At 42.0% G+C, this 24945-nt stretch overlaps 1 protein-coding gene across 3 annotated transcripts in view; it reads right to left on the bottom strand.

The window, feature by feature from the left end:
* Window positions 1-459: 459 nt before the first annotated feature.
* SEC22C (SEC22 homolog C, vesicle trafficking protein) overlaps window positions 460-24945 on the bottom strand; it is a 30107-nt gene continuing 5621 nt past the window's right edge. For all 3 annotated transcript variants that reach the window (XM_046685143.1, XM_046685138.1, XM_046685148.1), the window contains exons 2-7: window positions 16787-16995; window positions 12893-13056; window positions 10723-10902; window positions 8391-8509; window positions 7094-7159; window positions 460-5430 (exon numbers count right to left, since the gene is read on the bottom strand). In XM_046685143.1, the coding sequence (XP_046541099.1) occupies window positions 5230-5430; window positions 7094-7159; window positions 8391-8509; window positions 10723-10902; window positions 12893-13056; window positions 16787-16968 (912 nt within the window). In that variant the 5' untranslated portion in view covers window positions 16969-16995 and the 3' untranslated portion in view covers window positions 460-5229. The remainder of the gene's footprint in view (window positions 5431-7093; window positions 7160-8390; window positions 8510-10722; window positions 10903-12892; window positions 13057-16786; window positions 16996-24945) is intronic.

The following is a 24945-nucleotide window of genomic DNA, read 5'->3' as shown; positions in this document are numbered from 1 at the left end:
CCATCTCGACAAAAGGGCGCAGTCCCCTGGGCTGGGAACCTGACAATGTGGCTGGCAGCTGCGCCTCCTGGTGGCCATTGCATGACAGCACTGGTCCTAGGAGACGAAAACTTCCTCACCCTGAGTATAGACAGGAGCCCAGAGCAGGGAAAGTGCCTGCCTAGGGGCATACAGCCTGGCTAGGGGTAGAAGCTGCACAGAAGGCAGCCCTCCCAGACCCCAAGATGGCGCTGCAACTGCTATTTTGGTTTTTCCAAGGTCTTTCCTGGACCCCTGATTGCATTCCAGTGTCTGGGGATTAGTGCTGAAGACTATTGGAGCCCTGTTGACCTTTTTGGACAAGGGGACCTGAATTTCAATCCACCCACACCCCCTACTCCTTTATGCCAGGCCCATATTACACCATCTCGGAAAATGGACCCATAACAGAGAATTTTCACACAAATACAAACACACAAGTTAATAAGCACCTTAGATTTATTCTCCTCACACTGCTGAAGCCACCTCATTCAATTTATATATACATAGTATATAAATGGCTATACAACATTCTTTACATACATTAACACAAGTTTAGGCTTTACTACTGTGTGAAAGTTTATTAAAATGTACCCATCATTTACTCAAAATAGATCTTTGTTATTACATGAAACAGTAAGACGCTTGTATAACACAGACAGCAAGCATTCAGAATGAATACATGAGGGAAATGGTTTTGCCCTGGCTAAAGCAGCCTCAATCTTTTATGCTCTTAGCAGAAAAGTCCATTAAACAAAATAGAATCCTGTGGATCGAGTCATATGAATAATTCATTAAATATCACTTCTGAAGCAACCCCTGAATGTTACAAGGGTTAAAGAAGGTCATATGTACCAAGCATAGGTTAGAGGAACAGAATGGATTTGGTTTTACCCTAAATAAAAGGCGCCTGTGGGTAACTGCTCTGCCATGGGTACACACAGGCAGATGTTTCCATATCCGGCCATTCCCAGATTTTACTGACAAGCCCTTTTCCACACGTTCCCTGCCAAAGACGTTTCCCCAGCAACAGAAGTTTGACATCACTGCTCCCAGATGGGAGAATCAGAGCTCTCCTCATTTAGGTCAGGGAGGCACTGCGAGGTTTGGTCCAACCAGCAAAACGGGCCTTGCCGGTCCTGGAGGACCCAACACCAACAGTACCAGGGGCTCTGTGCCGGGAAGGCAGGAGGCAGGTCCAGGGGAAGAAGGGAGGCCACTATCTTTCTGGGGTGAAAGAATGAGGCCATTTACGCTGCAGCATCGTAAAATGCCCTCTTTTGTAAAGGCCAGATGACATGGCTGTGCTGTGCTGCCTGAAGCATACAGAAAACCCTCCACAGACTGGGTGAACTCCAAGCCTTTCTCCTCCTGCACATGAACACGGGATTCATCCAGTATTCCCCTCCAATTCCACTCTCATCCTCACGACAGCATGCCAGGGGAGCAGGTTGATGTCATCACCATTTCGCAGATGAGAACACTGGTGCTGACGGGCAGTGACTTGTTCACTGTGGCGCAGGACCAAGAGGAAGAGCCGAGGCGATCTCCAGGCCTTCTGGCCAGCTGACCGCTGCGCTCCCTCCCTTGCCTCACCTCCCAAGCGTGCATCCACTCTCTTCCTCCACCATTACTAACACACCGTGCACAGGTAGAGCGTGCCTGTACCTGGGCAGGAGTCCATGTAGGAATATTTGGACTGTGAGCAATGTCAGAGCAGGGGTTTGCCACGTACATCTGGTCACCATAAACACTGCCATCCCTACCGGTCCTCACCTGCGCTGCACCGTGCAAGCAGCAGGTTGTCCTAGGGCTACCTGTCCTGCATGTTACAAGGAGCGGTCGACTCCTTGAGGGAACAGCAAACGGCAGCCCTGGATGAAGATGTAGCATGCAGCCCCCACAGGCCCAGGGGCAGCTGCTGTCTTCCAGCAGACAGAGCGCCCCCAGCCCTGCTCCCCACCTATCCCCTGCTTCCCACACCCCAAACAGCCAGCCTTACTGGCTGTTGTCTTCGATTCTGAGCAATGCCAACCACCGAAGTGCTACTCCCCCGCTCTGAGCCCCGACCCCCAGGTGTGTGCTGAAGCTCCTAGGGGTTGCACAGGGGAGGGGATGGGCCTCAGTGCAAGCTGCTCCCTCTCTGAAGCTCCTGTATCCATCCTATCGATTACAATTAAAGGGGCTTTCCCATCCCTCTAGAGATCCCCAACTTCAGCCTCTGTCCTCAGGACTAGAGTGTGTGGGGCAGAGTTGGAAAGAGGCAGGGGAGACCTGGAGAACGGAGGCACCTAGGAAAAGAACCATGAGCTCAAGGTGAGGTCGATAGAAATGATGATTAAATGTCTTAACTTCAGCTCTCCTCCCAACACCCTTTTCCTCACTCCTTAAAGAACTTTAAAATGTTGGGTCTTGATTCACAGATAACAGGGATGCAAGACTGAAAAACAAAACTGGGAGCCTGTGGTCACATTCCTCCCACTGCGGGCAGTGAGGCCTCTAGTACCAAGAGGGAATATCACCCCAAATATACCCCAAGTGTCTCCACCAAAGAAAAAAACCCAGAAATGATCCTCGTCACAGTAAGGCTAGCCTGGGGGAAAGAAAATCAGTCTCTGTGTTTCCTTCACTAGCATACTTGGAGAAGGCAAAACCCTGCACTGAGCCCCATTCCCGCCCGGATGCAGTAGATGGGACATAACACACTCTGAGGCTCAAGATCTTGAAGCATCTGATACCAGAAGGCACTTTTAAGGTTTTGTTGTCAATGTTATTTCATCTATTCCTGTGATCTGTCCCTGTGAGTTCGGTTGGGCAGGTAATATTTAACCACTGGGAAACACAGGATCTAGAACAGCCCTGAGTTCATGGTGGGGTGAGGATAACTCCTGCAGTGAGCAGCCAGCTTTCTGGCGTCAAGGATGACATAGGGCGCTACAACACCCCGGGCCTGAACCAAGTCAAGCCTGAGCCTGGGATTTCCCTTGGATGAAATCTCCAGAACTTCTTTCCTATCATTAGTATCTTCCTCCAGTGAGCAGAGGCTTCTTTTAGCTGGATTTCAGTTAAACAATATTTATGTGGACCTTATTCGGTACTGTTTGTCTAGAACATCTTTTTCCTTTTGTTTGCAAAAGCAAATCTCAAATCCATGGAGATGTTAATTGATTAAGACCACATTTAACCAGGTGTGGATAACATCTCCACCAGTGCAGGAAGCATTCACCAGGAGGGACTTCTCTTCAAGAATTGTTCTCTACTACTCACCGACTGCAGACCCCAGGCTCAGATCCCCAGAGCATCTGGGGTACAGGGCTACACAGCAACGCCAATAACACATGGGCTCGAAAAGAAAACAATACATCTGTAAGCTGTTCTTACCAACTTTTAAAGCCTTTTTTTTTTTTTGTGCTTCTAACATAACAGGATTTCTCTCCCGTTCTTGGCTTCCCAAGGTATTTTACCATCTCTTCAAACTTATCTCCCAGAAAGCGTGAAAATTCACCTGCCGGGTGTGCAGAAAATGATGCAGATGCAAAACTGATGGAGAGACAATTTGAAGTTTACATCTGAGGATGCTGCCAATATAACTTTCATATCCACATATTTTGTTTGATTAAAAATAGAAAATTCTATTATAAGAAAATAAAATTACCATGGCAACATTTTCCCAGCACAGTTCCCAGTCACATCGATTTGTTTTTTTTAAAGTGTTACCAAGGTGGCTCAGGCACAACACACAGCCAGGAATCACCAAGTACAACTGAGTCCCCAAAACATTCTTGCTTTCCCCATTATTCAATAACTCTTGCAATGACTTTCAACTTTTAACAACTATCAAAACAGGATTTTTTTAATTTACCAAGACCACATAATTCAACCCAAAGTATTCTATGCAATTGTGGTTGAGCTATTCAGACTCCAGACTTCTATTAAGAACATTGCAAAGGGGCAAACTCCTCCAAATGGCTTCCTGAATGGTACAGGACAACCCAGGCTGAAATTTTGGGACACCAAGGGATCTTATTCTTATTCAGATCCACATTTTGGAAAACTATGATTAGTCAATATTTTGACAATGAGAGAAAGAAAAGTAACTTTTCAGAGCAGAGGGTTAATTATATTTTTATAAAGCTTTAAAAAAGTTAATAGCTATTTAACTCTTGTTCATAACAAATGAGGCCCTTGCTCTAATTAAGATGACCGAGAAAGGTGTAGAGGAGTAATTAATTTGTGAGGTCTTCTGGGAACGAGTACACAGGGTCAGGTATTCATCATCATTAAAATGACAGGCACTCAGCTGCCACATACAGGCTGATGACAGGAGCTTCTCCCACCTGCGTCTGCAAAGTGCCACTGTGTGAATCCCTGTGATTCACCTACTCCAGTTTGTGGCCCAGTGCAAGGAATTCTAAAATCCTCATGTCTGCTTATGCTTCTAAGCTTATGATCCAGTAGCATTGATTACTCAATTAATTTCTTAAATATTCAGATATACCCTGCAAATAAATACAAACATTTCTGTACCCACACAGTCCCACCACCATAAAAGGTTATATGTAAATTAAATAAACTCAGCTTTCTTAACCATTTTCTCAGCTTAAGTTTGTCCTTATCCTAAATGAAGCTAAGTTCAATTTACATCCAAAGTATATTTGAATATTCTAAAGGTATCATATTGGACCTAAGTTATCAAAAAATGTAAACAAAATTTATCTAGTATTTATGAACCATATTTTTAAATTTTTAATTCATCCTGTGTTGACCTTCTAAAAAAAAACTAACCAAGTCACATTTAGACTGAAAAGCTGATCTGGATTTTAAAGTGGTTCCTCAGACACAACTGCCAATGACTAAAGCTAGTGCTATTGAACCTAGTGGTTTATTGCATCATTCACCCTAAAAGACCAAAATAATTCCATTCTGGTTTTCCAGTAACGCTCCTTCCAAATGAGGCCCCAGATTCTGCCAACCTAAGTAAACGAGCTGAACTGGAGACTCTGCAGTGACGCTCAGCATAAAACCAGGACTGGGTACCAAGAAACCTCATGCCTTCAGCTGCACCTGTTCAAAATCCCCAGTTCTCATTAATCAGTTCTTTTGGTTCAAAGGAACTTCAAGGATGGAAACTTGAGGTCAAGTTGAGAAGTAAACAGGGAAGCACAGATGACCCTCAGAAGAAAATCACAGGATCCATTCATGTCACGACGTTCACACTCCACAGTCAGACTGCTTCTCCTGAAGCTGCCTTGTCAGTATCTGATAGGAAGACAGAAAAGCCACTCCTATGTGGAAAAGGATTTGCCAGAGGTTCCTCAGCCCATGCAGGTACATATTGCCCAGGCAAATAAAGAGCAGCATCAGCACCACCTTCACAGTCCTCGCTGGACTGTAGAACAGGTACAAATAACACTGAAACGACAGCATAAGAGGAAGTCCAATCAGAGATAACAAAATGGCCACAACGTCAGATGCAATGCTCACTTCTTGCACCTGCCCTGCCCAGTGTCATTTCACACACATTAGCTTATTAAACTGAATTCATTACAATGAAGCTTGGATTCACTGGATAAGTTGCTATTAATCATTGGATGAGAGTAGAGATTTGGAAACGTGGAAGAGATGTCACAGGAGGAATTAGAACATGGCACTCTTGAAAGAATTTAAGAAATATACAGAAATGCCCAGGCTGAGGACTGTAGAGAAACAAGAGATGCGGATAAGGGGCAGATAGCCAGGCCAGGATACCCTAACCAGATTGCCTGGCCTCCAAATGTCTTTTTTCCCTTAAGGGGAGTCATGACAGGTGAGGAAGATGGTGAGAGAAGCTGTGCTTTTACTATTTTAGTTTTTCTTGAGTTACCACTACATAGGGGACCACTATTCCCTAGACATCCTCCTTATTCTGTCTTCAAAAGCATCTGAGATGGGAAAAGCTCTCACAGCAGAGAGCGTGGTACAGCAGGGAGGGTGGTACACAGAAAAGAGGCCGTTCTTGTTCTGCGAAAGGTGGAAATAGCTTCTTGGTTCAATAGTAAAAAAAAAAAAAAGCACATTCTCAAAACACAGAGCAATCCAACAAAGGCTCCAGCTACAGGGGAAGGAGAGTGCTCCTCACTGAAAGAGCTATCCATCCGAGAAAGAAGGCAGTTGACGGGACAAAGGTGAAACTGCAGGATCCCTGCGGCCCTGAAACATAGGCTCCAGGAAACGCCCACTGGCAACACCCAAGGTTTTGGAGATTTGTTTTCTAAAAAATGAGTGCATTTTCAATCTTGCATTGAAAATTTCTTTTGCACGATTATGTAATTCTTAAAAATAGACCATTCGAGAATGTATGTGGAAAAGAGAGGAAGTGCCCTAAGAACAGAAATTTTAATTAAAAAAAAGAAGCTTAAGCATGCAGAGAAAGTACTAAAATCCTAGCCCACGTGGAGGATGAAGAAAGAGAATTAGCGTCAGGTTTTTACTAGAATTAACCCTGCCCATAGGGGATTCAAAAGCTCTTTTTTACTCTATCCTTTAAGTATGCAGCTTATTTGAAAATAAATAATAATCAATGCCCTCTAGTTAATGTTATAATTTTTGTTTCATTTCCTGAGGACAGATTTGAGTCAGTTTTAATTACCATTAAAAAGAAAATTTTTTTTACCTAGTCCTGCATTTTAAAAGACACATATCCTGAGACGGTACTTCTGCAGAAGGACATTTCCGTACCTGGACTGCCCTGACAATAAGCACGAGGCAAGACCCTGCTCACACCAATCCTCATAGCATGTCATACCCCGCTTTTTGGGAGTCAAGTCCGAATTCCTGGTTTCTGTTCTGCCGTTGTTCAAAGCCCTGTGGCCTGGGGGCAAGTGGCTTTCCTTGACTGAGCCCAAAGTTCTTTCTGTGTAAAACGAGAGGATGCAGCAGGACAAGTCTAGGGACCTCCCACTAAGGGCTTGGTATTGTCCACGCTTTGAAACAAAGCGTTGGTTCAAAAATAAGATCTAGAAACTTGTCAATAGAAGCAGAACAAAATAAGGCCATGGGTTTAACCTACTCATCAAAATAGGAACATTTCACCCACCTGAAAAATGCAGGCTATAAAAGGAATAAAAAAAGCCAGAATATTTCCAATTTCCTCGTGGGCAACCTAAAACAAACATGAGGAAAACAAGAAAAGGAATACTTAGATGAAAACACCATGACATGAAGCACTTGATTCCTCATTCGGTCTGGTTTGGTCAGCAGTACACAATCCCTGGCTGAGTGAGACACAAGTCCCTGTTTATGTACCAGATCAGGGGTGGAGACAACCGTTTTCAATGGCCTGGACATGCCATGTGCACTCCTCTCCCTGTGTATCCATGCTAAGCCCTCAACCTGGAATGCCCCCACCAACCCTGCCACTTCTCAAAATTCTACTCAGCAGTCAACACTAAGCTTTCCTTAATTCCTCCCACCTCCAGGTACGGCTACCTCCTTAGGGATGTCACCACACTCCGCTTTCTGCTCCCAAAGCAGGGACTATGTCTTAACCATCTTGTTGGCCAGGCACCTGTTCCAGTGCATAGAGACACTTGGTAAGTATCTGGTTCTGAGAAATCCTAAACAACAAGAGTGGGAACCACACCACACAGTGGCCACAGACAGGCTGTGGTAACAAGTGGTCACCCTCTTACAGCACAGGCCTGCTGCCATTCTCCAAACAGGCCAGTCTATGTTAGTCTCCTGAGATTCAACAGCAGCCATGCTTCAGACTGTAGCCATCACACACACGGGGGTGAGCATTATGGCTCTATTTTTAAAAATAACATCCATCTGTTTATGCTCATAATGGTTCTACACTTGTTAAAAGTGTTTGAAATACTTAAAAACTAAAATATTTAAAAAGCATTGAAATAATTGCTTTGAGATGAGCAGGCTGGTAAATCAACTTCCTAGTGATACAACTTTTTGACAAAGACACAGGGAAAGTGGCATCTGCATGATATAAATCAGACCATGAGACAACTTTCCCAGGGAAAAAAACAGCCTGAACCTTCAAGTCTGAGAATCTAATTTTTGCCCTGGGTGAACAATCCAGTCCCTGGAGGGACTCCTGGGGTCCCAAGGGTCGTGGGTGGTCTGACGTCCTTGCAGCAACTTGTCTGTTTCTCACCAATATCCCAGCTGGCCCCTCTGGCTTCTTAGGACAACAGATATAAAAGACCAAGTTTTATATTTGTTCAACTTACTACAAAGAATAAAATTAGAAATAAAAATTTTATTTAAATTTTTTAAATTTTAGAGCTTTAGTGCATAATAACCTTATAAACAAAATATATTCCCATCAGTTTCTTCTATCATGTGTCCTTCCACTTAAACTGTAAAGAAAAGGTCACCTGTAAAGAATGTTCTGCGAGGTGAATTCCACGAATGAGATTCAGAGCAGCACACATGATGTTGAGAACAAGGGAGAGGACACCCAGGGCCGTCACAGGTTCCATTCGGAAATTAGGAGCTTCACAATGAAAATAACAAACACAAGGGTCTAATGAAAATCATTTCTATATGAAATAAAAATAAACAAAGACATTAACTAGATCTCCACTAATGAGAGGTTCATTATGCTAAACACACAATTTTAAGCATATTAATTTAAAAAGCAGCTGTAGTTAGAGGAGAAAAGGGCAAAAAATGAAGGACAGGATGGATCTGGGAATCCAAGGGAGAGGCACGCCTCTGAGCAAGCACAGGTTTTTCAAGTGCTTAATTTCCTTTCTGTTTAAAGTCGGGGTTCTCAGTCAGGAGTGATAGGGCCCCTCCACGGATATTTGGCAATGTCTAGAGATATTTTGGGCTGCTACAACTGGGACAGGGTGCTCCTGGCTTCTAGTGGGTAGAGCCCATGAATGCTTCTAAAAATCCTACAATGCACAAGACAGGTCCCACAACAAAGAATTATCCAGTACAAAATGTCAATGGGACTCAGGCTGAAAAATCATGAGTTAAAGCAATTTATAGCTTTATTTGTAAATTGGTTGTCAAATTCTGAAAGCACTTCTATTATACACCTCAACCTTCAGCTTGTAAAACGCTCCACTCTTTCTCTGACAAGGACAATATTAAGTATCACGTGTGCTTCTAGAGTAATTCACAGTAAATGCAATTTTTTAAGTTATAAAATAACTGAGAAGAGGAGGGAAACATTGATTATTTAAGCTGCAAGCCGTTTCTGGGACTCTCATTAGAACAAATGATCATTCTCTCTTTAAAGATAACTACTGAAATTGATTCTGGTTCACACAATTAAATGGTAATACTACCCATTCTTTTGCTATGCTCTTTTTAAATCATCCTCTCCTGTCCTTACATTTCACATACACACACATGCGCACACACAAATATCTAGCTGCAACCCAACTGAAGCCTACTGTTAGTGTGTTAGTGTTTCCACCGAGTAATTCAAAGCTCCTGTTAGAACAGAACATGCTACCTGTAAAGATTCTAGCCTCAGGACAATAGGGTGAGTCAAACCACAGTAAAATGTCCTAGAAAGATAGGCAAGTTGACACTTTCTGGATTTGCTTCTCTCGTCTAAGAGGTTAAAACACAAAACATATATTAAAAAGTTACCCCATCTTCAGATATGGCAAAGGAGAAGCTTGTGGTTCAACTACCCAGTCTTCCTTCCACAAAAATTAAACTCATTCCCAATATAAATTACAAAATTTATTGAGTGGCATGGGAGCCAATCCAGGAATTTATTGGTTGAAACAGATTAAATCAAAACACAAAGTTTAAGCCAAAAACTTGAACATTTTTAATACATCACTTTTAAAATTCAAGCAATGAGTTTAGTATAAAAGTTAAAATAATTAGACTGTTATAGTGTAGACAGCTCTGTCTTTCAGAAAAGGTTTCAGCTCTGACACCACTACAGAATTCTTAGAATGTAAATATCCACTTCAATTAAAAATTGATTTAATTGTGTGTAATTGCAAACAAGGAACGCAAAAAGTCACGCTTCATTACGTGCTAGGCATTGAGTGGCTAATGGTGTTAATGCAAGACTAAGTCACGGAAGGCAGGGCACTGTGATCATGTTCATTAACACCTCATTCTTCAGATAACGACTCCACAGGATAAGGAAATCCACAGGGATAGAGGGATGTCCCCAGGTCTCACGAGAACCAAACAGTGAGAGCACTAGAAGCCCTGGCTCTGGCCCCTGCCCATTTTCATCCTCATAGCCCTCCCCTCCATCCATCAAGGAGGGCAAGGGTTTCTCAACAAATGGAGATATGCAATGTTTCACTGTGATAAGATGAGGTAAGGATTCATTGTCAAAGGAAAAAAAATTATATTAGAGATTTATAGGAGGTAGAGAGAGAGAATATATAATCTGTACAGTTCAATAAATTACTGCCAGCAAAAGAGAATGAAATCTCCTTTACAACATTTAAACTTGTAGACTTCACCGTGGTTAAGAAAACAACCCGCTAAGGGACTCTTCTCCTGAATGTCATCTCCCCTCAGATCAACTCACAATAGTCAAGTTTTTTCTAACTGCCACCTGGAAACAAGATCAGTCCATATTTTTCCCCACATACTTTATACACCCCTTCTAACCACCTTCCTTCCTAGTAAACACCTTCCTAGTAAAAAAAATCAGTGTCCATTTGAAATATGTAACATCACCTCATCAACGTCAGAGAACAGCAGGCCACATACCAGGCTCCAAGTGCATCTGTGTGTGACCATTCATCACTCCATTTGCCACATCTGTGTCCTCCAGAGTGAGAACCACCGGAGGCTGGAAGTCGAGCTCCTCCTGAATTTTTTGTAAGCTGCTCTCCATCTGAGTGGAATTTACGTAGTTAAAATGCCACTTTGCTTTCTGAATGATGCTGTCTGCAAAAAGAGAGCAAACCAAGGCGAGCATTTTCATCACAAAGGATGTGATAATATGTACAAAATGAAGTTTACGTTTCTAAGCAAGCTAATAAGTCAACCAGATTCTGAAGAGTGTCAAGACATACACAGAAGTCAAATAATTACTACATATCGTTACTAGTATCATCAATCTCTTCAAAACAGGATAATTAAAATGTGATAGCCTGTCTACAGAGAAGGCAAGGATGCCTTCCAGAACCTCAGTGAGGAGGGAGTCAGGGGACAGGGGCTTGAGCCTTAGCTCAGCCACTACTGATAATACCATCCTGGACAACTCACAGAATATTTATAAGCTTGAAAAATAGGGATATTTATTCTTGACCTGATTATCTTAAGAAAAGGTGTGTGAGAAAAAATTACAAATGAATGTGAATATGTTGTACAAACTAGGATTATACATTTGAAAGGTACTGGTTTTACTTCTTTCATTTGTTAGTATTAATTCATTATCAAGTTCTAATAAGCGTGTGAAGTGACGTTTCATACATATCGGCAAAGCAAAATCCCGTATAATTCTAACATCAGTGCGCTTTTACTCATATTCTACGCGCAGTCAATCATGAGCAAACTCAATGCTAGGGAAGGCTCTCCTGTCAGATCAAGCACACCGCCTTACAAGGAAGGAACACGCAGAGAGGAGGGCAGAGACGAACACAGGCCCACCAGCTGCAAATCACGGACAGCCCAGGGAGGCACAGCTGTGATCTGCTGGGGACACCATGCCCTCTTTGTAGGAAAAAGTGCGGCTGAGAGCAGCAGTTGGACAAGGGCCTCCCAGGGAGACTCAGGGGCAGAACTCAGATACACACAACTCTCTCTGTCAGGTCTACCAGGCTGCGGCCTGCATACCAGGGAGATCCCCAGCACCTTTGACTGACATCAAAAGAGGGTGCTGGCCCATCTCTGATGAGCTGGTCAGTAGACCACACAAGGGAATGTGAGGGCTGCGGCAGGAATTGCCAGAAAGCATAAGCGGCAACACTTCCAGGGGCTGGCCCTGCACCTGACCTTTAGCACCAAATGCTGCCAGCCCCTTGTTCAAGAGCATCACAGAGACAGTGGCTATTTACATAGAGACCACCGAGCATCCCAGCTCCCACCTCTACTCCCGTTCTCCCAAGAGCTCGAAATGACTTGAATCACGCCTGACTAAAACAGTGCATTCACTATAATTATCATGCTGGGCCAAAGCCCCCAAGCCTCTACAAGCCCTCTCTGGCAGCTTCTAGAAAAGCATCCTCTTCCAGAGCAGAACTTTGCAAACCTCTGAATGAAGGACCAGCTTTTTCTTATTTCCAAACTGTTGCTGACTGATACAGTCAACAAATGTACAATGTGATACAGCACAATAAACAATACTGCAGGAATGTCAAATTACCAGGAGAACTTCTCATCACTTCTCACTTTCTGTACTTACCTCCTGATGGAGGAACAAGCTCGCATACCACCCTGTGAGTAGCACTGCTCTAGAGCAGGGGTCGGCAAAATTTTCTTCAAGTGCCAGAGAGTAAATATTTCAGGCTGACAGGCCCCATATGGTCTCTGTCACAACCACTCAGCTCTGCTGGTGAAGAGCAAAAGCAGCCACACAACTCGTGAAAGAATCAGCATGGCTGTGTTCCACTTTATTTACAAAAACAGGCGGCAGGCCCTTGGGCCACAGTTTGCTAACCCCTGCTTGAGGGCTGCGGTGAAGGATCTACAAAGGCTTCACCGTTCCTCCACCCTCCCTCAGCTCTGGAGAGGTGAAAAGTCAGAGGGTGAAACCTCGAAGCTTTCCAGACCACTTCAATTGCTGTGAAATCTCATGGTACAAGGCTGTTCCCCGGTGACATGTTATTGCACCTCCAATGGTCTTCCCTGATGGTCAAAGCCAAATCTAAACTGTAAATTCTACACATACAATGACCGTAAAAGAGAACAATAAATACAAAAGAGGGTTACAAACCAAATTCAAGAAAGGCGTATGGCCTGGAGGCCAGGCCGATGCAGGTGATGTCATAGGAAGCTGTGAATTCCCACCACAAGGTCTCCAGAAAGCAGAAGGCCATGGCTGCTGGACACTGGCGGGAACAGATAGCCATGCAGGCCACATCCCCCAAGGAAGAAAAACTGAAACAAAAGGGTGACATCTACATTACCAGGGAACAAACCTGTCTATTCCCATCCCACACCCAGACACACCTCGCCTCACCTCTGTACCTGCTTGGCCTTGAACAGTCCTGGAGCTGTTTGTTGCATATATATTGTCTCTTCGGCTAGACCTACCTGGGACTGTGCATTTCTTATACTTGCTCTAAAATGTATAGCAGTATTTGCCACTAACAGTGTGTGATCACTCTTACTTATTCATGCATGAGGGATGCATGTTCCATTAGGGGGAAGCAGCCTCAAGCTTCTCTGCATCTATTGAGGAAAACGTTTTTCTTCTTTAATCTACATCAATATATTTTCTAACGTTAAATCATCCTGGCATCCCGAAATAAAACCTCCTTGGTTGTGAGTTTCTATATATTCATGTACATGCGACTGCTGGATTTAGTTTGCTAATGTTTCATTTAGTACTTTTGTGGCTATGCAAAGGAAGACTGGCCTATAACTTTCCTTTCTTGTACTGTCTTCATCCGGTTGTGGTAGTTACTGGTTGAGTAGTTACGGTAGTAACCGTAGTTACTCTGGTCTCATAAAATAAATGCAGGGTTTTCTTCTTTTTCTGCTCCTTTTCAGACTATCATGCTATCATTTTAAGTCCTGGGCACTTTTGTTCTCCTGTCTGTGGTGTCTACTGACTCCCACTCATTGTGGAGTATCTCCTCTAGTGTTTTGTCATTTTTTTGCTGAGAGCTCACCACTGTGGAGCTTCTTTTTTTCTCAGTAAGAATCCCTGAAGGCCTGAGTTGTGGCACACTTCTTCCAGAGTGGTCCTGCATCTGCTTTGGCCAGCTACTCCAGGAGTGTCATCAGTCTGGAACCAATACTGATACCTGAACAGTGGCTTGGGAATTCCTAGACTATAGGGAGTACAAACCCAAACTCCAACCCTACACGAGGCACAGGGGCAGGGTGTCAATTTCTTAGATAAGATTTTATTTTTCCTTCCCATCCAAAGTCAAGTAGAGATGAGTTACCCCTCTATTCGTGGACAGACTATTTCTCACCTATCATCATTCCACTAGGGGTGAGGCCTGACAAGAATCCTTCCTTTATATGGGTCTTGTTCCGACACCTCACCCTACCTAAGTCCAAAGGCCTCTCCCTTCAAGCCCTGGGTTTACTATGATTGATGACCCAGGAGCGTCAGTGTCGGCTCACACACTTACCACCTGATATTCTGTTCCCCCTTCATTTCTGGCACCTTGCAATTTCTTTCTTTCAAGCTCAGCAACACATTTCAAATCATTTTTTATATATTTACCCATATTTCTGGGTGTTTCTGGCAAGAGGGTTTTTAGGTTATATTGATCTACCATCTTTTTGTAATTAGAAGTTTCTATATAAAAACTTTTACAATTTTTTTAAAAGGGCAAATAAAATAAAATAATGACTTCCTCCTTATATAAGGAATTTCCCAGAAGGCTCCAAAGGATGGGCCTCCTCTAGGATGGGGGTGTTTCTATTTGAAAGAGGATCCCTATTTGTGGCTTGAACTGTGTCCTCTAGAAAGATCTCCCAGTACCTGTGAATATGACCTTGTTTGGAAACCGTCTTTGCAGATGTAATTGAGAAAAAGTGAGGTCAGAATGGATCAGGGTGGGCCTTCATCCATGACTGATGTGAAATTTGGTCACAGAGACAGAGAGAAAAAGGCCATGGAACCAAGGAGCAGAGACTGGAGTAATGCTTCTACAAGCCGTGGAATGACAAGGACTGTCGGCACCCACCAGAAGGTAGTAGAGAGGCAGGGGAAGGATCCTTCCTCAGAGCCCCAGAGGGAGCATGGCCCTACAACACCTTGACTTCAGACTTCTGGCCTTCAGAAATGGGAGAGAAAAAACTTCTGCTGTTTTAGGGCAGTCTGTGATAATTTGCTATGGGAGCCCTAGAAAAATAATTCAACAACTTAATGATAAGGTAAGCTATGGTACTGATCACCTGTAAGAAAAAAAAGCCTCAGTTTCCTCTGTGAAAATAATGGTGAATATTTAATTCAAAATACAAATGAGTAGAACATTTTATATTCCACTTTTCAAAAAAAATACTGAAGCACCCCGACTTTCATTTAAAGTCACAGACTTTTTCTTTCTTTACAGAGAAAAGATTCCCTATTTGAGGCACAGCACACGGTTTGCATAGAGGTTTAGATAATCACAGCATACAAGCAGGGGTCATCATGGAAGGTGGTTTCAAGCACCCAGAAAAAGGAGTGGCAGGTTGGGCAGATGCAACTCAGTTTCCGCTCCTGAGCACAAACAGCCCACACCACAGGGTGACAGCTCCATGTGCCTGCCATCTGGCACCCCCTTCAGGCCATGTTCCTTCTTGCCTGACAACCACACCGAGTTGTGGAGTCAGGCCCAGACTTGTCCTTTTGTTTTTCTGATTCTGAGACTGAATTCCCCTGAAACGACCCCACCTTATCAGGTCAACTAAAAATTTACTGTTCAAGGGGGAGGAAAAGGGACTGGGTAAGTGAAGGCCTAATTACCAGAACGCAATGATATAAAATCTCTAACAAGCCATTGTGATATTTCAAAACCTGCCTTGCCCCTGATCCCTCCGTAGCATGGCTTCTTGCTCTAGGCCCTAGAAGAAGAAACAATAGAACACAGGAGGACCGGACGTGGTGCCTGGTTGCCTGCATTCAAATCCTGGCTCTACCACTTGCTAACAGTACAACCTTGGGTAAGTCGCTTAACCTCAGCTTGCTCTTCTGTATAACAGGTAGGACACTATTATCTACGTCCTAAGCCACAAAAAGCACTTAGAATAGTACCTGGCATACAGCAACACTCAGTAATATTAGCTATTCTTACTGTGATCATTGTAACCACTTGATGCCTACTTCCGTTTTCCCCCACTGTCTTACATTCAGTTAAATATTCCTCTTGTTCCCTCATTAGACCTTAAGTTCCTTGAGAAGAGGGACCTACTTGTGCTCATTTTTTACTCGTTTGCTCCTGTCACATAACAAAAATTTTTTTAAAAAGTAAAAAAATTTAAAAAGCAAAAACTAAAGGCAAGAACTATGTCTTTTTTAAATTTTCTTAGCTTTCTCACTCTCATTCTTTTGCTTCCCCCAAATTTCAATCTAGCATCTTCTCCCTCCTCACCTTTTTTCCACCTCTGCATTTAATGCAAAAAACACTACCAAACTAAAGGCAAGAAAATTGGTAGAACCAGGGTCTGCCAATGCTCACAGGCACAGCACTAACAGAAAGGCAGGGGCTGGAGCAGCAATGCTTGAGGCCCCATGAATTCTACCTTCGCAAATACCCACAACCTCAGACTTCTGAGATCAGATCTGCCTTTTTGTTTGTTTTGGCTTTGTTTGTTTGTGAGGAAGATTAGCCCTGAGCTAACATCTGCCACCAATTCTCCTCTTTTTGCTGAGGAAGACTGGCCCTGAGCTAAAGTCCGTGCCCACCCTCCTCTACTTTATATGTGTGACACCTGCCACAGCATGGCTGGGTAAGCAGTGCATAGGTCTGCACCCAGGATCTGAACCAGCGAACCTCGGCCCACCAAAGGGGAACGTGTGAACTTAACCACTGTACCACTGGGCCAGCCGTAGGTCAGATCTGCTTTTAACACACAGTGTGATCAGCATAATGCTACCTCAATATATAGTTAAAAGTAACCCAAATTTAGCCAATGTTCTGGCAAAGTGAACATGCTTGCTTACTGTATATTGAAGTCACGTCCTTCTGCAGAACCTCGGCCTGGATACTGAGCCAGTCGCAAGGCTAAAGTCTTGAGCCGTCTCCTGCATTCCAGAAAATCTTGGGTGTGGTAAAAGTCAGTGGACGCTGAGAGAGGCAGTCCATCCCTTACCCTTACCACACAGGCAAAAAGGATCATGGACATGGTCCGCAAGAGAAGTCATGAGGACACCTGAGGAAAGCAAGGTCACCTTGTTACTGAGGGCCTGATGATGGTGCCAGAGACACCCTTGCCCTCAAAACGTCCACTCTGGGTTGTTTCACCCTCAACCTCACTATAATTGCAAATGTTGTTTTTACTATTATTTCCCTGCCCTCTACTGCCATGTCACTCCCAATTCTCTTCCCTTTATTATCCTCTCTAACTCTCTCTTCTTCATTCATAATCCTTCTTTTCCTTCTCTCTGATGAATCTCTCACTTTTCAAAATTAAACCAACTGGGATGAGATAGAAAGGAATAGAGAAGTAAGGAAGTAGGACCAGAAGGCCTCAGGAGCAACAGCAATGACAGTTGGTAGCAGGATACAGGTAGCAAGATGGGCAAAAAAAGGGACAGGAAGCGCCTGACACTGAAGCAGGAAGGAAGGGGTCCAGTGACCTGTGCATTTCAGGTCACCCAAGGAGGTAGGTGCTGAGCAGTTTAGTCGCCATATCCTCACCTGCAGTAGAGAGATTCTGAGCACCTAACCTAAAGCTGGTGGCAAGGACAGCAGAAGGCTAAAATGGAACTGAGATATTTTAGTACGTCCTCCTGAATTGCTACAAATGCTTGATACAGAGCCAGTCTTCAAAATGATGACTGAGCTTCTACAGATGGCCAAAGGAAGTCATTTAGCAAATTATATTACAGTAAGATACTAAATATTTGGCCATGATATGTAAGCACTATTAAGAAACAAAAGGAAACAGATTCTGAGCCTTCCTGGTGCCTTTGGCAAATTAGAACAAGGTGCTTCTGAGGGTAGAAATGGCCCTGGACCAGTTCTGGTGGCAGAGCCTGGCTGGGTTTTAGCCGCATCTGTTAACTCTGCAGGTGTTTGTACAAGCATAACCTACACATCTGCATGTGGCAGCCCTGCAACCAGGGATGAGTGAGGCGGCTCTTACAGCTTCAGTGGATCCTCCCGTGTGCCCACACACCCTGTTTCACAGATCCTGTCTGTCAGGTCTTCCGTTTGAGAGGATGTTAACAGGGATGTACACTGGTGGACTCTTCTTCCAAAGAAGTCTAGGGATATAACCCTATTAGGTATCTCAGTTCCTGTGGGTGGTCGGAAAGGGGAGCCCCCAGGATGCACACCATGCTCTTCACCTCTGTGCCTCTGTGTATTCTTCACCTAGGTCTGGATTCTTCTGATATCCCCATATCCAAATCCACATCAAAGACTGTCTTAAACTCACCCTTTCCATGAAACCTTCCCCCTTCTCTAAATTCCCAGAGAACCTACCTCTTTGTTCTCTATTTTACTGATTTATCATTTCACAACCTAAGTGTAAGTTCTAAGAATAAAGACCATCTCTGGAATGGATGAATGGATGAATGTTTATTCCCATTTTACACGTGTAGAAATTGTAGTAGTATAAAAACCCAGAGAAGGCAAAAAGAAAAATTAGTCTACCAGCCAACAGACCCTATACAGTCCATTTGTTCCAACTCCCCACATTTTCCATTACGGAGCAAAAATGTGAAAAGCCCCAGGAAAGATACATCCACACACAAAACTGCTAAGCTCCCAGCACCATTGGCAGGGCCAGGCCAACTGCCAGAAGGCCTTGTGGACTGTATATACCCCAGCTGATTGGCCAATGCTGAGACCTCTAGCACCAAAAAAAGCATCAGAGGATAGGTATATGGAGGGTAGTTGCATTATCTTATATACTTTCATGAATGTTTGAAATATTTAACTTAGAAATAATTTTTTTTTTAACTATAGGGCACAAAGCCCTGATAAAGATAAGGGAAGACTACAAGATCAACTTGATACCAGGGCTTACAGTCTAAACAAGAACTTCAACTTCCATGCTATCTTGATAACAGTGTTATTATCAGTGAAGGAAGTTATAGCCATCTGCAAAGCACATAGAGAAGTTTTTAAGAACACTGGTAATAAAGGTGTTTCTAAGAAGGCCACTTGATGGGCTGGCCCCGTGGCCGAGTGGTTAAGTTCGCGAGCTCTGCTGCAGGCGGCCCAGTGTCTCGTTGGTTCGAATCCTGGGCACGGACATGGCACTGTTCATCAAACCACGCTGAGGCAGCATCCCACATGCCACAACTAGAAGGACCCACAACAAAGAATATACAATTATGTACCAGGGGGCTTTGGGGAGAAAAAGGAAAAAAATAAAATCTTTAAAAAAAGAAAAAATTATAAGAAGGCCACTTGATAAAAAAAAAAAAAAAAAAAAAAGAACTTCAACAAGAGCCCTAAGCCGAGATATAAAGACACTGAGCCCCCCCACGTCCCATCCCCCCACAAAAAACAACGAATCAATGAGATACCAAGAGAGTTAGAGACAGGACAGAAACACTCCCAAGGCAAAATAAGAAAGATACTTTTTAGAGGCCTGAGTAAATTGTACGCTCTTCTAAGGGAAAGCAATATGCCTTTATTCCAGTCAACTCCCAAATACCCTCTCTAGTGCTGTCTTTATAGAGCATCTCCTATGTGCCAGGCACCATATTTAACCAGTAAAAACGGAAAAACTGAGCTTTCCAAGTGACAGAATCATAAGAACCAGTTCTACCACTCTCTAAAGGACCCAAAAATTCCCTCCAGGCTGTCTATTTCATCCCTTTTACCCTTTTAGTGATCAAACCTGCTTCTCCTCAAACAATAACATGCAAGATAAAAACTGTTTTTCAGTTTTATCAAGTTCCTAACACTGCAAACCAGTGAACCCACATCCATTTTTTAAAATATTTAAAACTGTTTACAGTGCTTAAATGAAGGTGACACTGTGATATTAACTGTTACTTGTATGTGAGTATATGTGAGTAGGTCAGTGTACAGATGGTAACTGCCCCAGGGGTGGCGGTATTTTACAAGCTGCTGTGGAAGAGTCCAAGAACAGACACAATGCCTGCAAGATTTTTTTCCTTTGTGAAAATGCACTTTGTATTCCAAAAGATGAAAAAAAACTGATACAAATAGGGAGAGGATCATCTTTGTGTTCTTCACAGTGCCTGGTAAGGGCTTTGAATACTGGAGGGATCTGATGTTGGTGAATTCAGGTTATGGGCTATAATGAAACAATCTGTACTCGAATAAGAAATCTGACCACTGCTCAGAGAAGAATGAACTGGGGACTTCTGCTTCTGAAAGTTGGAAAACCAACTCCCACTAAATACAACTAAAACCCATGGACATTATAATTAAAACATAACGAGATTCCAAAAGGTGGAAAGAAGAAGGCAGACTGGCTAGAGACCTTGGGACCTGAAGAATGACACAGCTGTGGGTTCACTTGGTTTTCTTTTCCCCTCATATATCCCAGTCTTGGTGCTGGAGAAGCTGGAAATCCAGAAACACCAATGGGAGTAAACTGAAAAAAAAAAGCCCCCAAAACAACAACAAAGAGGCTGCTCTCTTGAGTCAAAGAACCAGGAAAGCTGCAGCCTAGCAAAACAGAAAACTTTTAGAAAAAACATTCTACTCCAGGCAAACACCACAGAAAATACTACAACCATCATATAGCTACAAGCAAAGGCCAAATGAAGAGCCTAGACTTCTACTCTTGCCTGGTGGTAATGAGGTGGTACCCCAGCTCCCCACCCTGCCAGGGTAGTGTCAGAGAAGACCAACTAGGAAGCTACAGGCAGCAATGAGCCAACCTCTCCCACTGTGTCACTGGAGAGACAGGATTCCCATTCCTGCCCAGCAACAATGAACAGCCCTCTCCCTTCAGGGAGTCAGAAGAAACCAAATGGAGAACGTGGACTTTTACTCCCATCTGGCAGTAATGAGATAGCACCCTCACTTCTCCTGCTAGCACAGTGTCAACAAAGGCCAACTAAAACAGAAGACTTAAATAAGATCTAGAGTCTCATAACATAAGGCCCAAAATGTCCAGGCTTCAAGAGAAAATCACTGGTCATATTAAGAACCAGGAAAATCTCAACATGAATAAGAAGAGACAATCAACTGACGCCAATATCAAGATGACACAGATGATAGAATTATCTGACAGACTTTAAAGCAGGCATCACAAAAATGTTTCAATGAGCAATTATAAACACACTTGAAACAAATGAAAAGTAAAAAGTCTCAGCAAAGAAAGAGAAGATATAAAGAACCAAATGGAAGTTTTAGAATTAAAAAAATACAATAACTGAAGTAAAACTCAACAAATGAGCTCAACAGTAAAATGGAGGGGACAGAAAAATGAATCAATGAACATGAAGACAGATCACAGAAATTACCTAATTTGAACAATCAGAGAAACTAGATTGAGAAATATCGTACAGAGCCTCAGGGATTGTGGCTAATAACAAATGCTCTAACATTCATGTCACTGGAGTCCTGGAGGAGAGAAGAAAGTGGGCAGGACTGAAAAAGTATTCAAAGAAACAATGTCTGAAAAATTGGCAAATTTGGCAAAAGACATAAGCCAACAGATTCAAAAAGAAGAATAAATCCCAGAAAGGATAAACCCAAAGAAATCCATGCCAACAGACATAGTAGTCAAACTTAAGAAAACTAAAGACAGAAAAAGTCTTGAAAGCAGCAAGAAACAATACCTTACCTACAGGGAGAAAACAATTCGAATGACAGCAAATTTCTCATAGAAACCACAGAGACCAAAAGGAAGCACATTTTTCAAGTGCTAAAAGAAAAGAACTGCCAACCCAGAATTCTGTACTTTCAGCAAAAATATCCTTCAAGAATGTAGGGAAAATGAAAACATACTCAGATGAAGGAACACTAAAACAATCTGTTGCCAGCACATCTGCTCTAAGAGAATGCTAAAGGAAGATCTCTAAACAGAAAGGAAATGATAAAAGAAGGAATCTTGGAATATCAGGAAAGAAGATAAAAACAACAGAAAGAGTAAAAACATGGGAAAATACAATAGATCATCCTTCTCCTCATGAGTTTTCTAAGTTATATTTGATGATTGAAGCAATAATTATAACATGTCTGATGTGGTTCTTGATGTACGTAAAGAAAATATTTAAGACAATTATAAAAACGAGGGAAGGTAAAAGATGTAAAGGGAAGTAAAGTTTCTATGCTTCACTTGAAATGGTAAAATGCCGACACCAGGAGACTATGATAAGTGATACACACACACACACAATTATACGTATACATATATGTATACATCTATATACTAGAGCAACCACAAAAAAAGATATACAAAGAGACACACTTAAAAACACTATACATAAATAAAAATGGAATTCTAAAAAATGTTTGAATTACAGGAAAGCAGGAAAAATAAAACATAATAAAAAACAATAAACAGAAAACACAAAATAAAAGAGCAGACTTAAGCCCTAATATATCAATGATTACATTAAACGTAAATGGTCTAAACATACAATCAAAGACAGAGATTGACAGAGTGGATAAAAGATATGACCCAATTATATACTTTCTATAAGAAATTCACTTCAAATTTAACAATGTAGGTAGGGTGAAAGTAAATGAATAGAAAAAACATACCATGGAAATATTAGTCAAAATAAAGAGTGAGTTGTATTAATATCAGATAAAACAGACTTCAGAGCAAAGAAAATTTCCAAGGATAGAGCAGAACATCACACAATGACAAAAAAAATTAAATCTACCAAGAAGACATAAAACTCAATGTATATGCACCAAACAATGGAGATGCAAAATATGTAAAGCAAAACCAATAAAGTGATAGGAGAAATAGACAAATCCACAGTTAGAGTTGAAGACTTCAACATCCCTCTCTCAACAATTGATAGAACTAGAGAGAAAATCAGCAAAGATATAGAGGATCTCAATAACACTACCAACCAAAGTATGTAATCAACACTTATAGAATACTCTGTCCAACAACAGAATTTCTTTCAAGCACCCACAGAATATATAGCAAGACAGACGATATCTTGGAGCATAAAACAAACCTCAACAAATTTAAAAGAATTCATACAGAGTGTGTTCTGTGACCACAATGTAATCAAACTAGAAATTAATAATAGGTAATGAAAATCTCCAGAAACTTAACAACATACTTTAAAATAATCCATGGGTCAAAAGTGGAAATTAAAAAAATACACTGAGGGGCTGGCCCCGTAGCTGAGTGGTTAAGTTCGCGCACTCCGCAGCAGGCGGCCCAGTGTTTCGTTGGTTCGAATCCTGGGCGCGGACATGGCACTGCTCATCAGACCATGCTGAGGCAGCGTCCCACATGCCACAACTAGAAGAACCCACAACGAAGAATACACAACTATGTACCAGGGGGCTTTGGGAGAAAAAGGAAAAAATAAAATCTTTAAAAAAAAAAAAAATACACTGAACTGAATGAAAAGGAAAATGTATCAAAACTTGTGGGAAACAGTTAAAGCAGTACTGAGAGAAACTTATAGCATTAAACGCTAACATTAGAAAAGAAGAAAACTCTGAAAACAATAATTTAAGCTCACATGTCAAGAAACTAGAAAAAGAAGAGGAAAAAAAGCAGGAAGGAGGAAGGAAATAATAGAGTAGAAATGAATAAAATTGAAAACAGAAAAGCAATAGAGAAAATCAATGAAATAAAATGTTTGTCTTTTGAAAAGATCAATAAAATTGACAAAACTCTATCAAAACATACAAAGAAAAAACAAGAGACAAATTACCGATATCAAGACTCAAACAAGGGATATCACTACAGACAATACAGACATCAAAACAACCCTAAGGGAGGGACCAGCCTCGTGGCCAAGTGGTTAAAGTTCCATGTGCTCTGTGTCAGCAGCCCAGGTTCAGAGGTTCAGATCCTGGGCACGGATCTACTCCAATCATCAAGCCATGCTGTGGAGGCATCCCACATACAAAAGAGAGGAAGACTGACACAGATATTAGCTCAGGGCTAATCTTCCTCAACCAAAAAAGAGGAAGATTGGCAATGGATGTTAGCTCAGGACAAATCTTCCTCACCAAAAAAAAAGAATAAGGGAATACTACCAACAACTCTACACATATAAATCTGACAAAGTCAATGAAATGGATCAATTCCTCAAAAAGCACAATTACAATTCACCCTGTATGAAACAAGTAATTTAAACAATCCTATAACTACATTTCCTATTAGGAAAATTTCACTTGTAATTTTAAAACTTCTGAAAAGGAAATCTCTAGGCTCTGATGATTTCACTGGCGAATTCTACTAAACATTTATTTTTTTTTTTTTTTTAAGATTGGCACCTAGGCTAACAACTGTTGCCAATCTTTTTTTTTTTTTCTGTTTTATTTCCCAAACCCCCCTGATACATAGTTGTATATCTTAGTTGCAGGTCCTTCTAGTTGTGGGATGTGGGACGCCGCCTCAACGTGGCCTGACGAGCGGTGCCATGTCTGCACCCAGGATCCGAACCCTGGGCCGCCACAGCGGAGCACACAAACTTAACCACTTGGCCATGGAGCTGGCCCCTCTACTAAACATTTAAAAAAGAATTAACACTAATTCTGTACAATCTCTTCCAAAGAACAGAAGAGGAGGAAACAACAACCAATTCATTTTATGAAGCTATTATTACCCTGATATCAAAATCAGATAAAGACAGTAGAAAAACAGAAAACTAGAAACCAATACTCCTCAAGAACTTACATGCAAAAATCCTTAACAAAATATTAGCAACTAGAATTAAGCAACATAATAAAAAGAATTAGACACTATAGCAAAGAAGGATTTATTCCAGGATACAAGGCTGGCTTAATATTCTAAAATCAATCAATATAATCCATCATCTTAACAGGCTAAAAAAGAAAAGTCACATAATGGTATCAATTAATACAAAAAATGCATTTGACAAAATTCAACACCCCCTGATGATAAAACTCTCAGCAAAATAGGAATAGAGGAGAACTTCCTCAAGTTGATAAAGAGCATCTACAAAAAGCCTACAGCTAACATCATGCTTAATGGTGAAAGACTGAATGCTTTCCC

Source organism: Equus quagga, chromosome 1 (genome assembly GCF_021613505.1).
Source record: "Equus quagga isolate Etosha38 chromosome 1, UCLA_HA_Equagga_1.0, whole genome shotgun sequence".
NCBI classification, from domain to species: domain Eukaryota; kingdom Metazoa; phylum Chordata; class Mammalia; order Perissodactyla; family Equidae; genus Equus; species Equus quagga.
This window is presented reverse-complemented; position numbering and strand designations above follow the sequence as displayed.